A 17,393-nucleotide genomic window follows, 5' to 3' on the forward strand; every position below is an offset into this window, starting at 1 on the left:
GACAAAATGATACACGGAACAACGGCATCAACGTGGAAGTTTCAGTTGACGGTATGTCCCTTTCCCTCGTTCTGTCTGATTCTCATTTCAGCTCTTTCATGCCACTGTTAAGCTTTTAATTTCATGAGTATATTTTTCATTTCTGTATGTTTATTTTACAAATTTGCCTTGTCTTTGGTACTATCTTATTTCATTAAAATTTCTATTCCTTTAAAAATTCATTCTAATATTGTTATTTTATAGTCTCCTTAAGATTGTTCATTATCATGTGATACCTGGGCTTCTATTTCCCTGTTTCTTGTGCTATTAATTGTCCTGTTATTTCCTCATAATGGTTTGCAAGTTTGTACTGGGAACTCAGTTTTCCAAACTGTGAAAGTGTCCTATGGGGCAATTTTTGTTTGCTTTTACCAGAAACCCAACGATTTTTATCATCCTGGACTAAATTTCCTATTAATTTCTCAGCATTTGGCTCCATATCATGTGCTAGTGTAAATCTGACGTCTCAGTTTCTTGTGGGTGTCTTTTGCATCCTTCACTGCTCTGCTGGGCTGGTGAGAAGTCACTGCTTTCTCCCCTTTGAACATGGGGAAACTCTCTATCAGCCTGTGTGTCTGTAGGGAGAGGGCGCCCAGCAGGTCAGCCTGCTCCTCCTGAGCCTCAAATGCTTCTTTGATTATCCTTTTCAGCAGTATTCCCACCCCACCCCACAGCCCTCTGTAAACACAGGAAGTCTTGGTTTTGTAGATTGAAGTTCCGAAGTTTTTCCAATCAGTGGCAAGCATACTTTTCTATGTGGTACAGAGCACAGGGTTCATGTTCAAGCTTGGCCACTCAAGCTAGCTCTCTCACCCTGATAAAGTTAATATCAATGAGTAAATGATGCAGGTGTATGAAAAGTTCTTCGTCAATTATTTATTATTCTATTCTACTCTATTCAAACTCAAATTCCGCCCCTGTTCCACCCTTATCGGTTTCCAATGCCTCCTGCAGGTGACCCTGAACCTACAGTACTTCAAACATTTCACATTGTGGGTATTGAGGAGGGTAGTCTGTATCTCTTCCTCCTACCACACGTGATATATTTTGGAAGCTAAAATCTTCCTCAAAAAATATGAGTCTTAAAATGTCTTGTTTTCAGCTCACCTTTGGCTTTGGATTCCCAATCACTCTGCATGTGAAAGTTACAGGCATTCCCTCAAAGATTTTGTAATGTTTCAGCTTCATCTCAAAGAACGGTGCCACTCCATTTTCCACAGGCACATTCCCATATTGAACTTCATCACCTGATTCATCCACAGGAGACCTTTCTAGCCTGTATTCTATTTCACTGATGAGTCTCTGTTCACAGCTGGAGACTTTGTATTCCTGTATTAAACAGAGCAAGGTCATGTTAACAATCTCCATCCCTGTGTTACAATGTGTCATGAGTCTTATCCCGTCTCCAATAAGACACTAAGAATATTTTTACCACTGAGCTTAAAAACAAATTTCAGCCAAATTCAATTCCATATGAAACAAAAAACATCTGTAAGTATATATGATATTTCAAATGGTCTTCATTGAAAAAACCTCCCTGAAAAACTATGAAGATGAATTCTTTCTCTTGTCTTGGGGTAAGGGGAGGAAGGGGGAACAGGAGCAGTGAGAAAAAAAGCAATGGCAATATATTCCTGAACTATTCATGAAAATAAAAGCATGATGGAACACTTTCTTCTCTGGAGGGTAAAAGCTGATGCAGGGTGGTGCATTCCTCCAGAAGGACAATAACAGTACATGTGGCAAGCAGCTGCAATATTATATAGCATTTTGTCAAACAATGGGAAAAATGGTACCAAGGTTTTTTTGTTGTTGTTATTTTTGTTTGTTTGTTTTCCCATTCTAAACAATCCTCAGTCACATAGCCTCTGGAGTCCTCCTCAGCTCTGCAGCTATTAAGAACAATTTTCCACCCTCTTTGAAAGAAAAATAGGATTGATAGTCCAGTCAAAATGGTGATTAGAAAAACAAAAGCAAAGTAAAGACTTCATCATCATCCTATGGTGTTAAGGTTGATCCTATAGTCACTGGCTTACAAAGTACAGTAAAGACAAGGCAGCCCACTATAAAATATCTTCTACTTATAGTAAATAAAAGATTGTTTTAACTAGGCTTTCTCTTAAAAGAATCGGCCTTAAAAAAAAATATCTGAAGGGAAAAAGAATACTACTAATAAAACTGTAAAAAATATACAAGTTTTGTTTTGTCTAATTACCATCAAATTAATGTTTACAAATAGCACTTTTTCCCTAGAAAGGTATAACAATAAGAAACATTTCACAATTTGAAGTTCAGAGTATCCACTAATGACAATCAAATTCAAGTTTGTAAAAAATCACATTGCGATAATTTTGTTCATCTGATGTTAAATGAAATTAGACACTGTCACAGAATTTATAATTCATATGTGGCAGTAAAGATATAGATACACAGGTTAACTAGGAAGAACATAAGAAAATAGATACAGTGAAAAGACTGAAAAGAAAAGAAAGGTGAAAAGCTTAACCTTTTGACCATCCAGAAGACTCCCTACAGAAGCATGAGGAGCCCCAATTTCCTGTAATGGTAGAAAAAGAGAAGTGAAGACTAATAACAGAAATAGTAAAATTCTAGTAGGATTTCTAGTTTTCTCTAAGTATTTGTGGTAGCTATATTTAACACAGAAAAAAATTCAGATATTGAAGGCAGATCCACATCTCAATAGACATGAGAAAGAGTTTACTTGATTCTTTAAACTTGTTTTTTGAATACGGAGACTACATCTGGAAATTCTAAACAGAAGCAGTTGCGATTAAAAAACAGCTGACATCAAATCCCTGAAGTGACTTTTTTGGTGGTAGAGGGAAACAGAAATAGCATATAAGTGAAGGAAAATAAAGACAGTATTTTCTGCACATAGATATTTTACTTAGACTAGATATTAAGAATATAATTGGAAACAGTCACTAGCTATTTTAAAAAATGTCAGAGAAGATAGTTTCTCCACACAAAACTATTTTGCATTGAAGCTCAGAACAGAAAAAAAACAAAGATACTTAAAAGGAGAATAAATTGACCAATAAGACAAAAAGAACAGATATCACTGACTGAAATAATTCTATCAGTAATATAACACAATGTCTGACACATAGAATGTGCTCAATAAATATAAATAAAATAATGCTTTTCTTTGACTTGCACTCTACTTTCCACAAAATTGATCCCAAGAAGAGTGTCCATAAAGAGTATGGGGAGAGGAGACACAGTGATTTTTATTTTTCTAAGAAGTCGAGAGGAACATAGTACCTGATTGGCTGTTTCCTCTTCTGGCTCCTGAATATTAAAGACAGTTGCACTGTCAGCACCTAGTAGCCGACGAGCCATTCTTTCTTCGTATGTTAACCTCTGAAAAAAGATAAAAAATACAAAATTAGGAGAATCACAAATATGTACCGCCTCATGAAAAAGAAAACAAACAAATGAATTTTGGTGTTTTCTGTAACCATTCTCTCTCCTTCAGATACCAGGTACGTGAAAGGAATCTTGCTTCAGTCGTCCTGCCTCTCTCACCTCCCCTTCTGGCCCTAGTGGCCTAATCGAGTGTTGGGAAAAGGGGGTTACTAATCTTCAGAGCCAACAACTAATACAGCACAAATTTAAGGTGATAAAATAAGCAACAAGGCAGAAACCACCTAGAAAATACATGTCATATACTTACCCTTAATAAATATTTAGATCAAGTAGCAGTGCTTTGGGGGCCTCACCTCTAAGAGCATTTTCCTAGCCTATAGGAAAAATATATTCACATAGGTGAATATAGACAATTATAATAATCTACAAAGAAGGACTGCACATGGCCAAGCTAGCAAAAGGACTATGAAAGATACTTGCCAATGGTAATAGCCCCAATTCATGACTCTACTTAGAGGAAAACTGCTTGTTCATCAGGCAAAATAAGTGGTAATGTTTCTGCATCTAGCACCAGCACTTTGGCCAAAACCATTTTTGGTAGGCCATTCTCATTTAAAAGAAATGCCAACATTTTTGTTCTGTCTATTGGGCTTATTCCTGCTCTTGAGTGTTGGTTCTAAAACGCCTTAGAATTATAGGTCTGGGAGGAAATTTCAGAGACCACTTGCCCCATTGGGGCATTTTACCAACAAGTGTTTGATTGGAAATAGAGAATAATGAGTAAGGCAGAATCTAAAAAAAAAGAGTACAGAAGTTATTTCATATAAACTTTCAAATGTCTGAATATAGATACAAATTCTATTGGAAACTCTCTAATCAGAAAAATATGTTGGGTAAATTTACAATTTCCAGTAATTGCTGGTTTCAGTCCCAGCTGAAACCGGGAAGTGAAACAAGTCAACTGCCAAATGACAAATAGTCCTGAAGTTCCAATTATTTCATTTAATAAAGAAGGGGCAGAGGACAAGAAGAGGTGGAGGTAGGAGTTTAGTGCATGGAGTATCTCAGTCCGCTATGTTGTTATTTAAATTAATGCTCTCAAGCCCCTTAAAAACCAGTGAGTTCAATTTTCAAAGCGTTTTAAATGCCCGCTCCCTTAAAAGCCTTCCCAGTGTTTCCATGGAGAACTGCATCACCTCAAAGGGAGGACTGGAGTAAAAATACAATTTGACATTCAGTCCTTCACCAGAATGCACCTGCTACCTACCATCGGAAAGCAGATTTACTTCACAGGAGTTTCTAAACACCGATCCCTGTGGACGCACAAGCCCTGTCTACAGAAGCCGAAAATAAGTAACAGAATGATATGTGACGTCAGGAAAAGGTTGTTTGAGGGGCCCATTTTCTAAAAAAGAGAAGCCTTACTTTTCTTGTCCTTTTAAACTCTCAAATGTGGAAATCTATGGAACTTATTATGAATGCCATTCACTGTTATATATTTTAAAAATATATAAAAGATATGTATAAAATCTTTTATAGAAATATGTATATATAAAAGCATTTATATATTTATATATGCTTAAACAGATAAATATAAATACTGTGTATATATAATATACATAATATGCCATACTAGCTTATTAGTTTATAGAAGTCTTATTCTAACCAGGAGAATCTTAGTCCATAGGAATAAAAAACCAAAAAGGAAAAAAAACTGGAGAGATGCCTTTCTGTACCTGTCTTGAAAAAGTTCCCATAAGTACTTGTTTTAATCTCTCAAAGGCTTTAGTTGACAGAACCAGGGAAAACTTCCAAAGTATGTACATATACACATGCAATCACTTATTTCAGGGAGAAAATATTTTCCCTTTGTAAAAGTCTATTCTCAGTGAAATGAATAACAAAAGATCTCATTAGAATTTTAATCTTCCTGAACTCCAGTTAGGATGCCCTAATAATTAAAATCAGCATTCAACACCCCTCCCTCTATTCTCCACCTTTCCAATCAAACATGGTCTGTTCTCACATGTTTATTTATCAATGCTCAATAATTAAAATTCCTAGAAAACATAATTAGTATAGAGAGCTTTCTACTCTGAAAAGGTGTCTGAGAGGGAGATTTTACACCAAGAGGCCCTTTTCCTCTTGTACTTAATGGCCAAATTTTTCTGGTGCTAATTCCATAATAAAGCCTCTAAAAGGCCCCTTTCCTTTACCCGGGAAACCTTATTTGCTAGATTTGCTTTCCTGTCTCCTTAAAACAGGGGTCCCCATCCCCCGGACCAGTACTGTGGCCTGTTAGGAACCGGGCCGCACAGCAGGAGGTGAGTGGCAGGCAAGTGAACAATCTGTATTCGCAGCTGCTCCCCAGCGCTAGCATCACCGGCTCAGATCCACCTCAGATCATCAGGCACTAGATTCTCATAGGAGCACTGGTCCCTGTTGCCACACAGGTTGGGGACTGCTGCCTCAAAACATTCTCATGTGATAAGAAGCAGTGAAAAAAAAATGATGAGGAAACATTTAAGTCCAATGGAGAAAACATCATATATATACATACGTGTGTGTGTGTGTGTAACCACAATTATCTACTCTACAATTCTGCAGCCTTGAAATATGATTTTTTCCTTGAGTTTAGCTGTCTTGCACTGAGAAACTAAAACAAGACTGTAAAACAAGCTTTACTTTTCCGATTACTGAACCAGTATCTAGTAATCATCTCGTAGAACAGAACTAGACGTCAGCAATGGTTTCCTAAGGAAAGATCTTTTTTGTACTTCTACAAGCAGTACAAGTCATAGGACCCCGACTCTCCTATTGACACTTTAATCCTTATTCGCTGCCTTGGGGTCGATACAAACCTATTCAGAGCACCTTCTCCCTTCCCTCCCTTGCCAACCCTCCCAGGAATTTGTTCCTACTAAGTATTTATAACATCGAAGTCCCCCGTTTATTCTACTCCGGACCTGAAAATCAGCCCTTCTTCCTTCGTCTCCAACTTGCCATCCTCACTCCAGGAACGGCTGCATGACTAGGAGGAGGAGATGAAGGAGGAGACAAGTAGAAGGAAGCCAGTTCACTCTCTCCCTTTTCCCCAGATTCAAGCCATAACACTAAGGGGAATGTTGAGATTCAGGGGGTTACAGAATCAATTTTGAGGCTAAATCTTAGGGACCTAGGTCTTAGCGAGGTGAGGGAAGAGCTCTTCGATGTGAGAGCTAATGCTCCGCGTTCAGGCCCCAGACCCCCTCAGTACCGGCTGGCCATTATTCAGGAGGTCCTCCTTGAAGCGAAGTTTACGTTCCAGGTCTTGAATGACCGCATCTTTTGTGCCTTGAATCTCCTCATCAGAGGCAATTCTAGCAGTTCTGTTGGCCTTCTTTGGAAATCCTCTGAAGGACAAAAGCACAAGGAGGTATAGTCAGTTGTCAAGCATATAAATCCAAGTCAGACATTCAAGTCCAACAAACAGTACAATGTGTCAACAGGTCTCCTCCCACTCTTTCATGCGACATCTATTCCAACTAATTATGGAAAGAACCATGAAAGGTGGTTTCGATGTTCAGGTAACACTAATTGGAAACAGTTATCAGAGGAAGTTAGGATACACCTCGGGAGTGTGCCTCAGTGGTTAAACGCCAAGGATTGAGAAGGCCTGCATTTCAGCCCTAGGGAGGCAGCAATGTAAATGAGAAGATGATGTGATTTGTAATCAGACCTAGGTTTAAAGTCTGGCTTTGCCTTATATTAGGTCTGTGACTTTGGGCAAGTTTCTTAATTTTTTATGTACAGGTATAAAAATATATGCCACATACAATTATTGAGAGGATCCGAAAGAGAACATATTTCATTCACACTTTTATAAATTCAGCCCTTCTGATCGTTCATAATTTATTCAACAACAGTACTTAGCCCATTATAAGCGAATACTAAGTTTGTTACATTCCCTTCTATTCTAATTTGATTAGGGTAGGCCAGTGTTCCAGTATAAGGTCTATTTTATACTGAAGGATCCTGACAGGTATGTGAGTCTTGCTCTGCCTGGTACACCCCAGGTCTCCTAAACCTCCTGGCGAGTCTGGGCTCTTATCCTTTCTTTCCAAGGGTGGCAAGGCCCTGAGCCATGGAAGCCAGGGGCCACTGGTGCTGGAAGCGTGATAGGTTTGGAATCAACTTTTGTTGGTGCCTTAAAAAATGTGCTTCCTATTCCTCTTCCTTTTCCCTCGCAAGGCTGTGGAAAACAATAATCATATGTGGCATATATTTTTAAGGAGAAATGGGATACTATATACAATGGTGAAAATGAATGACCCATTGCTACCCACACATCACTAAAGATGAATTTAAAAACTGTAATGAACTTAAATAAATTACAGAACATACATACATTTATAAACAGGCATTTGTAAAACAGTGGTTCTCACGGTCCCTGCACCAGCATCTCCTGAGAAAGTGTTGGAAATGCAGAGTCCCGGCCCTACTCCACACCTACTGACTCGGAAACTCTGGGTGAGGGCCCAGCAGTCTGTTTTAACAAGCTCTCTAGGTGATTCTGATACATAGGAAAGTTTGAGAAACAAACTTAAGGAAATAATACGTATATAAATTATAAAGAGAAGAAAATGATTAACTCAGAAATTCAGGGTGGTGGTCCCCCTCCCCCCAGGGGAGAGTAGTAGATGCAAATGGGGAGGGTCATTTAGGGAGCTTCAGAGGTGCTCAAAACAGGTAAGGCTGTCATGTCATTATCCTTTAAATGATACATACATTGTATGTACTTCCTCATTTTTGTTATATATTTTATGGTAAGACATCTAACTTTTAAAAAGCTTTACTGTAAATGTGTCAGGGCATGGTGTGCCTGGCTTCGCGCCACTGGTATTGGAGAAAGCACCAGTAAGGCCGAGGTTAACCAAACCCTCTGCTTCTCACCATTTCACCTGCCAGTGCTGGGAATAAGACGGTCGCTAAGTGTGCAGTAGAGAATATGAGCATCCGCTAACAGCTCTCGTCAGTAATACAGGTTTCTCCCTCGTCCGGAAGTAGAGTGTTCCTGTGAAAGCTTTCCTAAGCTGAAATGGCGTAGAGCTAGGAAGCAATTACCATTATTTTTGAGCCTTCCCATACCCCCCAAATAACCCACCAAATTATACCAAATATGCTTAATTATGTCGTTTTACGCTAAGTGTAACACCCTTATGAGCTCTCTTGAACTCTTCTGATACCGGAGGACACATTTTGCTCATGGACACACAAAATAAATCAAGATAAGGCACAGATGCTCACGGACACAGTCCGAAGGTGGGGGCTTGATGCTGAGTGCGGCTCCCGGGAAGGAGCTGGGCGGGGCCCCTCTCGCTGCTTGGGGCGCACTGCCTCCGTAAGGGCTCATGCAAACAATGCTGAACACTTTCACTTTTCACATTTTCTCCTAAAAGTGAGTCTTCTTCGGATTTCTCTCGATCAGGGAAAACAGGTACTGACATAGGTCTTTCGGAAATGCGAAGTGCATAATGCAAACTTTGGAAAAGCGGGGGAGGCCTGCACCGTGGACTCCCGAGGTCCTGCGTCCAGCCTGCCCAGCAGCCATTCTCTCCTCCTGTCCACTTCCCTTTGTTTCCTTGCTGATCTTCCCGATTTTGTTGGGTGTTCACCCTTCAATATGCTTCGTAAAGGTAACCCCCACCTTTCCCCAACCTCAGGGATGACTGGCCTAAATCAGTTTGAGTGCTCTCAGTGCCCTGGACAATGACTAGTTTGGCCAGACCCATGTGGTGGAGCTCTGGCCAGCGAGGTTGGGGGGACGGCAGCGGGAGTGAGAGGGTGCAGCACTCTAGGTAAAAATCCCCCATCTCTAAAGAGAAACACACAGGAAGGAATGTGCCTCTTCTTTCACTGGCTACCACTGTGTCAAAGGTGTGATGCCCGAAACCGCAGCATCTGCTGTGTGACCGCGAAGGGAGAACCCACAGCATGCCAATGATGATCGCTTGGAAAGAAGACCCTGGGTCCCTCGTTGTTCTGGGGACACTGTATTAACCTTCCATGGAACTGCCTGATCCCCTACTTATTATGTGTTATGTAAATCAATAAACCCCATGCACTTAATCTACTGGTAGTTGAGTCTTCTGTTACATATAGCAGAAAAATTCTGATAGCTTTTCCAGGTACTTCCTTTCTAGTCATTTGCCCCTAAAGTTCAAATAGGGTGACGTTAAGACACTGGTTTTAAAGAAACAAATTAAATAAAATATTCTGATATCTTGAATTTGTAATATCAAAGTGGTCAGACTTTAAGTTGTAACCTACTCCATGGGAATTTGTTTTGATTTTTAAGGAGCTGGGCAATGAACCTGAGACATATTAATAGCAAGAGCCATAGGAATCGATTTATAACCTCGATTTTTAGTACCAGTCAACCCTTCAACAAAGATGTAGACACTTTGCCAGCTTCCCTGAGTCGCTCCCTTACTCTTCTCTTCAGGCAATGTCACCAGCCTTCGGTCTTCAGTTTAATGTCTCCTCAGACAGGAGGACCCGAAGTCTGCCCATCAGTTACCACACCGCTTTTGTTTTCTTCATAGCCCTTGTCACACGTTATCACGTGTTCTGTTTAATTGTCTTTCCCTCACCATGCCTCTTGTTAATCACAGTGCTTGTCAAATAGCAGACCCCCAGATAACATCCACAGAATGAGTGAGTGGACGTACTATCTACCTCCACTTCCAACCTCTCTCTACCTTGCCTCCTCAGGCAAGAAAATATGTGCCAGAGCCATCTGAAATCAAATCAAATCAAATGTAAAAAGTCAGGCTCAGAACACGTAAAAATTATACAGTGTTGGAAATAAAGTCCTGCATTCTTTTTGACTACAGACTTGCATCTGAGAACTAAAAGAGCTCCATTCTGTGGTCACCTGAAAAGTAATATTAAAGACAGCTAGCTTTCTGCTACATCAGATATTACTGGGAACACACACACATTCCCATTACTTTAAACCTGACGACATAAATCAGTTGCACAACTATGCGATGATGAGCGGCCTCTGATGACAGAAGGTTTCACTATTTCTGCGGGCAGACTACACTGAGAGCTGTGTTCTCCACACAGACGAGAACGGACAAGGGCGACCACCGGGGGCGGTGGGGGACCGGCGGGGGAGGAGGCAGGACAGATCACCTAAACGAGAGAGGCCGAGAACTGTGTTCTTAAAAGAACAAGTAAACACCTATTATCTCTTTATTACTGAATAAGTCCTGTTGCTTGAAAAGCATTTCTCAGTGCACCTGACTCTTCCAGGGGACCTAAGAACTGCTCTGGGACGTTTTATACAGAAGACGTTCACCGTGGTTTGGGTTGCTACCATCCAACTACTTAATCATTTCAAGGTACAATTAAATTACTCTTTGATCCAAATAAAAACCCTGATCATTCTGTATTTCTTAACAAGCCAATTCTCTAAGCATATGAAGGTCACTGACATGAGAAGCATTTACTTCATCCCTGTTTCCCTACTTAGAGAATTTAAGGTACACATATTTTCTTGGTTATGAGCAATTAACACTGAAATAAAAATCACTTGAAAGATTTTTAAGTGTCTAACAGTCATTGCACAAATATTTACTGAGCATCCAGCTTCCATCACTATAGTCTGAACACCACCCGATGTCACATGGTGAAGACAGACAAATCCTAAAGGATGATCTTTGATCATAAGAGGTTAATAATCAAATTGGAGAATAAGGAACAAACTATGTGGTAGCAATTCTAGCTGCAGTGAGAGTAAAAAAGTAGAAAAGAATGCTGGCTGCAATGACTGCAGAAGATTCCATTAAAGAGTAGGTACCTAAGCATCTTCAAAGGTGATAGGGATCAAGACAAGCAGAGAAGGAAGGGAAGGATTCAGTCATCATGACTAAAGGCGCAGAGGTCAGAATTTCTTTTTTTTTTTTTTTTAACCATTTAAATGCTGTGTGGCCTGGGCTAGTTACCTAACAGCTATGTGCTTCAGTTTCCTCCTCTGTAAAATATAAAATGTGGGTATTGGTAGTATGTATCTCATAGGAATACTGGGACAACTACATGAGCTAATTTATAAAGCACTTACATCAGTATGCGGCATAGTAAGGGTGGCTCTGGAAAGGAAAACGAACAATCCAGCATGAAAATGATTCTCAGAGACAAGACTGGCCGAGGAAAACAGAATGAAAGAGGGAAAGGCATTAAAAAAGATGCCAAGAATTCCTGACCAGAGTTTCCAAGAATGTGGAAATAACCTTTACTGATTGGCTCAGCCTTCTACGTGCTAGGAATACAATGTTGAACAAAACTAAGTCACTATACTTACAAAAATCATATTCTATAGTGGGGATGGCAAAGGGGATAAATAAAGATGGAAAGGAGACATTGGGAGGTGGTAAGTGCTATGAAGTGACAGTAGTGTGCGTAGACGACTGCATTAGACAGTACAGTCCATCGCAGGTCTGAGGAGCAGACACTACAACTGAGACCGAGCGACAGGAAAGTGCCAGGAGGACCTACAGCAGGAGCTAGGCAGTGCCAAGGTCCTAGGGCCAGAATGAGCCTGGCAGGGTCAACGGGGCACTGTGAACCTTGAGGAAAGAGGTATGGGTTACAGTAGTTTTCATATATGTTTTAGTATGGAAAACTTTTTTAGAGAGTGTATCTCATTTGTACTAATTCAGAAAATACTTAAAGAAATTGTGTTTAAAAATTGAGCATGCAGTTTAGGGAGTTAGTATATAAACTTAGGGTTAGAAACCAAAATGGAGCATTTGAACAGGGAAGGCACCAGGAAAGAAAAGTGGTTTTACGTTTTTGAGGCAAAATTTTGGCAACTGGGTTTGGTTTTCAATAGGACTAATTTTGTGTTGGAGTTTAATGTAAAATAGCTGTGGTCTGCTCCCCAAAATGGCACCTACTTCTGATAAATGAAGAGCAACAACTTATTAGGAAATAAAAGGAGTATCTGGTGACAAAGATATGATTTGTACAACTAAAAAATAACATGCTTATTCAAAGTAAACTGTTATACCAGAATCTGCACTCTTCACAAAAACCGATATCCAGAAGCAAACCTCAACCAGTAAACAGTTCATGCATGCCTCCCATGCGAGGTACTTAGTATATACAGACTCGGCCCAACTGTGCAGAACACATACCTGATCTGTTTACTCTAGCCTCAACGGTAAGTCACTTACCATTTAAAAATAAGTCATGTGGTTGGGAGTAAAAGCATCTCAAACATACACACAAGCATCTGCAAGGCAAATCTTCCAGATTCGGCTACCACCAAATCCCAGGTGTTCCTGGCTACTGAGTAATCTTGAGAGCATCCTTCCCTTGATATACTATTGTGGGTCAAGTCTGTGGGTGTACTTCAGAAGCTCAGATCTCCAGAATACAACACTGATTTAAGAGGTCATGTGCCTGTCTAGCAACCAGAGAGATTTTTTTAACTACTAAAAGTTTTCTCATTCTCCTCTTCTCATATTCAGTGATATCTAATGATAATAAAATTCTACAAAATTCCAGAGTAAGCAAAATCATTAACATGTTGGCATTTTGTTATCCCTCATATTTGAGAATATATGAATTAATATGTACAAGAGCCAAAAATATACAAACTGAGTTTCTGTATATCAGAAGCCAAAGATATTAGAGTACGAATGGGTAGTTTAAGCTCAAGCTTAAAGGAAAATCGATAACTGTATACTAATATTAAGTTGTCTTCACATTACCTTTTGGATTCCCAAAAGAATAAAGTCACACAGGCGCGCGTGCTACACCTACTTGTTCGCCCTGTACAACTCGGTACAGAGCCATCCAAGACTGAGCAGGTCTCATTCCAAGCAGCTCCTTGGGGCAGACATTTTAGCAGAATGTCACAGTAGACCCTGAGACCTCTCTTACTCACTTGCTGGGAAATACTAGCCCAGGATTGGATGCAACTTTGTACAGACTCTTCTAAGATACAGGACCCTGGGACAGGCCCCCGCCTACTTGTTTCCTGCAGGACAGGAGGAAGACAGGGACGATGAGATAATGTCTGCAAAGTCCAATGCAGCTTTTGTCTATTCTATTAGTTACTATCTAACCACTGTCTTGACTTGTAAACTGTCTAAAGTACATCTAAATCTGTTGATAAACTTTCCTTAAGACTCAGGGGATTTTGTTTTGCTGGTCCGCAGTTTTCGTTAATTACAAAATATCAGACATCAGATTTGTTAGAGATAAACCTGGGCGATACACCCCAAGCTAAGTCATTAGATCCAGTGAATACCCTCTGTTGCTCAAGCTAATTCCAGGACCCTGGGAAATCCCTTCACCTCTTGGTGCCTCTCACCTTGAATGTAGAATGATAAGTGTCCCCACCTACCTGCTTCTCATAAATCAGAGAGAAAGGGACAATGAGATAATATCTATAAAGAGCTGAGTGTCTATGGAATAAAAGTTCTCATTAATACATCTGTATAAAAGCTCTTACTGACACATGCTTTCACTTTTGACAAACATGGGGTAACATTTCAAACGAAAGCCCTACTTCTATACTTTCCAAAGCAATGGAAACTATAAAACGTTGGAGCTCAGTGGCTATGTGGTACCCTCTTATGAGAACAGATTCCAAGAATGTGAAGGTGGGCCAAAATACAGTGCCAGGCTGGTTCTCAGGGTTGGATCTGATCTGATTCACCTTGAGCTAGGTACAACCATTCAGAGACCGGCAGAGAGGAAACTGTAGCACTATCCCCAGGTGGCGCTCCCAAATCCTCTGGATTCCCACCAATTCTTCAGGCTGATTTACTGTGTAGAACACCAATACAGCAATGGAAGCTGTAAAACTATCAGCAATTGTGAGGTGAGTAAAAAAATGCGAAGAGATTTTTCTCTAAGGCATGTTTTCTTCACTGCCCTATCTGAAAGATTTAGTCAACATTTGTGTCTGTCAGCATCTTTGAGAAGGGTGGAATTTTCTCTGCTAGTGACCCCACTGGCTTTGGGGACAAATGTAGCAGTCTAAAGAAAGAGGCACTAGAGGAACTGGATGTGCTGAAGTTCCCTAAAGTGCAATCAACCAACAACTGAATACTGTTGCTGCGAGGCTGTCAGAGGCCCGCTGTCATTTGTCTTGACTTTGTGGTTGATCACTGGCATCCATGGCCTTTGTTCCCTGCCTTGACCTCTGCCACAGAGACATCTGAGAAACAGAACCTTATCTCCACAGGCTATTCAGGAACTTAATACATAACTAACCTGTCCTTCAAGGACAATGCTAAACATACAAACAGACTAAGATAGCAAGTATGCAATTGGTGATTAAGAAAACTGAGGTATCTGAAATTTATATTTAAGATTTTGTTAAAACGAGGCAGACGAAAAGAATCTAATGTGTTTCTACTTCACTGAGTCATGTGTAATCAACTATTTACTGGAACTTGACATATGGCGAAATCATCTAGTAAAAGAAATAACACATACAAGTGAAACTGAATTTGCTGTCATAATGACCACACATTACCAATAACATATAAACGAAAGTAATTTACAAGATTCATTTGACAAGAGTTTGGCAGTTCGTACCAGTTCAAGGATGCCATTACTAATGGCAACCCTGAAAGGGACGCTCAGTCTTTGGCAAATTATGTGGATGATTGCGGTAGATAAATAGCTACCTTTTTTTCATTCAGAATGCAAGCATCAAACCAAATCACATGTATCAAACCAAAGGAATGAATTCTTCAAGTGTCTGATTTAGGGTAGGACAATTCCTTGAAGACAAAGGGTAACCGTATAAATGATGGCTTATTAGGCTGGTACAGAGCTAAAAATCTGCAGCCTGGTATTGCCATTTATCTTTGCTGTCACAGCACCTAACTATCTTTGGGTACAATTTTCTACGACCACAAAATCAGCATGACTACATTAATTTTTAAGAAACAGCAGGAGCAAATGGACTCTTTTATGGTAACAATTATAAAATTTTTGATTCCGTAAAATGAGTAACTATAATAGATGCGGATAACAAGCAAGTGCTTCTATTACTTGAAATAAGCTCATAAAACTGCTTATCTTCTTAAGAGAATTTCAAAGTCAAAAATCGGAATAAACCACTGTTTCTACTTAGGATGCTAAAAGGCATAACCACCCAATGCCTTTTGATAGACAAATTTTTGATCAAATTCTATATGAGGAATATTAGATCCTTTATACACTACTCATCTTGCTGGGAAGCAATATTTGGTACCATTTCACAGTAAGAGAGGACAAAAAGTACCATGCAACCAACTCCCACTTTTGGAATCTAACAGTTAACCTTCTTTGTATCAAGATAATACTTCCCTTCCTATTAGCCAAATACAAGCTCAAACAGAAAAGTAGGGGAGAAATAGATTTTCTCAGGCAATTTGACTCAACTTTCAACAGAAGCCCGTGACCACATTGTTACTATACAGACTCCTCTCCTTTGTTTGACTTATTTATGTATTCATTTGACTGAATTTTCTCTGATAAAGATTTGAGAAGCGGGATTTAAAACTTAGAATTCATGTAATCAACATTTAGAAAGTGCCTAACAAAACAAGATGTTGCTAACTGTATCTCCTTGATACACCTTGTCAAAGTTGAACAGCAGTGCTCATTCTAAGGTGGCATTAGTGCATCCAGAATGGAAAAGTTTTTATATGAATGAAAATAACCTGAACTCTAAGGTCTTCTCATTTTTACTCCTTAGTAGGGTTTCCTTCGTTTCTCTCTGAACAATATGGGGATTCTGGCAAACTCTGAATTGGACTTCAACAAGAAGAGTTGAGATATGGGAACTGGCTTGACCCCTGTTAGCACACACTTATTTTTGAACTCTTTAGTAAAATGAGCATGTGCTAGCTTTTGCTCATTTTATTCTTCAACAGGACGTGCCAAACACCTGTATGATGATGTTTCTTTTGAAGATTTTAATGTATTTTTGTAGATGTCATCTTAGCGATCCTCATGGATTCTCTAAAGATTTCAGAGGACTGCACATCATTATCATTGTACTAGAAGGAAAGACAGGTATTAGGTAATAGGCAATAAAGGCGACCCACTGTCATCTCCCCAGAGAGCACTGTTAGCTGCGGCAGAACCAGCACCGTCATTTCTTCACTAGACTGCATACGCCCTCACTTATCTGCATCAACTACATAAATGCGAAGTCTTCTTAATTCTGTTAATTTAGGTATTTCTGTTAATTTAGATATTAATAACCAAGCCTCACATCTATTGTGATACTGACCGGAAATATTAAGATACATAGTGTGGTGGTAGGATCATGGGTTTGGAGTCAGACATGGATTCAAATCTCAGTTTGCTGGCTATGTGACCCTAGACAAACTGTTTAGCTAGTGGAATCCTCAGTCATACGTGAGGCAATTGTACCTCTTAGAAATGTGCCAAATGAGAGAATACACACGAATCGCACAGCACGATACTCAGTAAATAGTAGCTAAGGCCACTATCATCAAAATTATTAAGAGTACCGCCTAGATTTGGGGTAGCTCCTGAGGAGACGCTTGTACTGTGCAGCGCAGAAAGGTGTTGACCTCCGTAGCGGTAAGGGAGCTATGCGAGAACAGCTTGGTAAAGCTGCTGAGATAAGAATTTAAAAATTGGACGGAGGGAAGTATGTAAGAATGGTACCCCCGGGCTGCAGGTTAATGGGCGCACGTTGGCGGGTGTGTGCAGGAGGGGCAAGGCGACCCCAGGGAGGCCAGGCGGGGATGCTGCTGTCACTCACGCGGGGGTGACGCCCTTGGGCAGGCCCAGGGCGTTGACAGCAACGGGCGGCGGCTGCGAGGGTAGCAGGGCGCTGAGGAAGGCGGCGGGCGTCTGGCTGTGGCCACAGCGGGCGGAGGGCGAGGCGCAGTGGGAGGCCGGGGCCTGGCTGGGCAGCGGCGGCGGCGGCGGCG

At 40.3% G+C, this 17,393-nt stretch overlaps 2 protein-coding genes across 2 annotated transcripts in view; one reads left to right on the plus strand and one right to left on the minus strand.

Moving 5' to 3' along the window:
* Window positions 1-17,393, plus strand: part of CBR4 (carbonyl reductase 4) — a 97,511-nt gene that overhangs the window by 77,012 nt on the left and 3,106 nt on the right. The window lies entirely within an intron of this gene.
* Window positions 1-17,393, minus strand: part of PALLD (palladin, cytoskeletal associated protein) — a 342,018-nt gene that overhangs the window by 21,855 nt on the left and 302,770 nt on the right. Inside the window, exons 10-13 of the mRNA XM_006906328.3 lie at window positions 6,686-6,821; window positions 3,325-3,423; window positions 2,546-2,596; window positions 1,147-1,368 (exon numbers count right to left, since the gene is read on the minus strand). Of these exons, the coding sequence (XP_006906390.1) occupies window positions 1,147-1,368; window positions 2,546-2,596; window positions 3,325-3,423; window positions 6,686-6,821 (508 nt within the window). The remainder of the gene's footprint in view (window positions 1-1,146; window positions 1,369-2,545; window positions 2,597-3,324; window positions 3,424-6,685; window positions 6,822-17,393) is intronic.

The sequence above is a fragment of the Pteropus alecto genome, unplaced genomic scaffold (assembly GCF_000325575.1).
Source record: "Pteropus alecto unplaced genomic scaffold, ASM32557v1 scaffold50, whole genome shotgun sequence".
Lineage (NCBI taxonomy): Eukaryota > Metazoa > Chordata > Mammalia > Chiroptera > Pteropodidae > Pteropus > Pteropus alecto.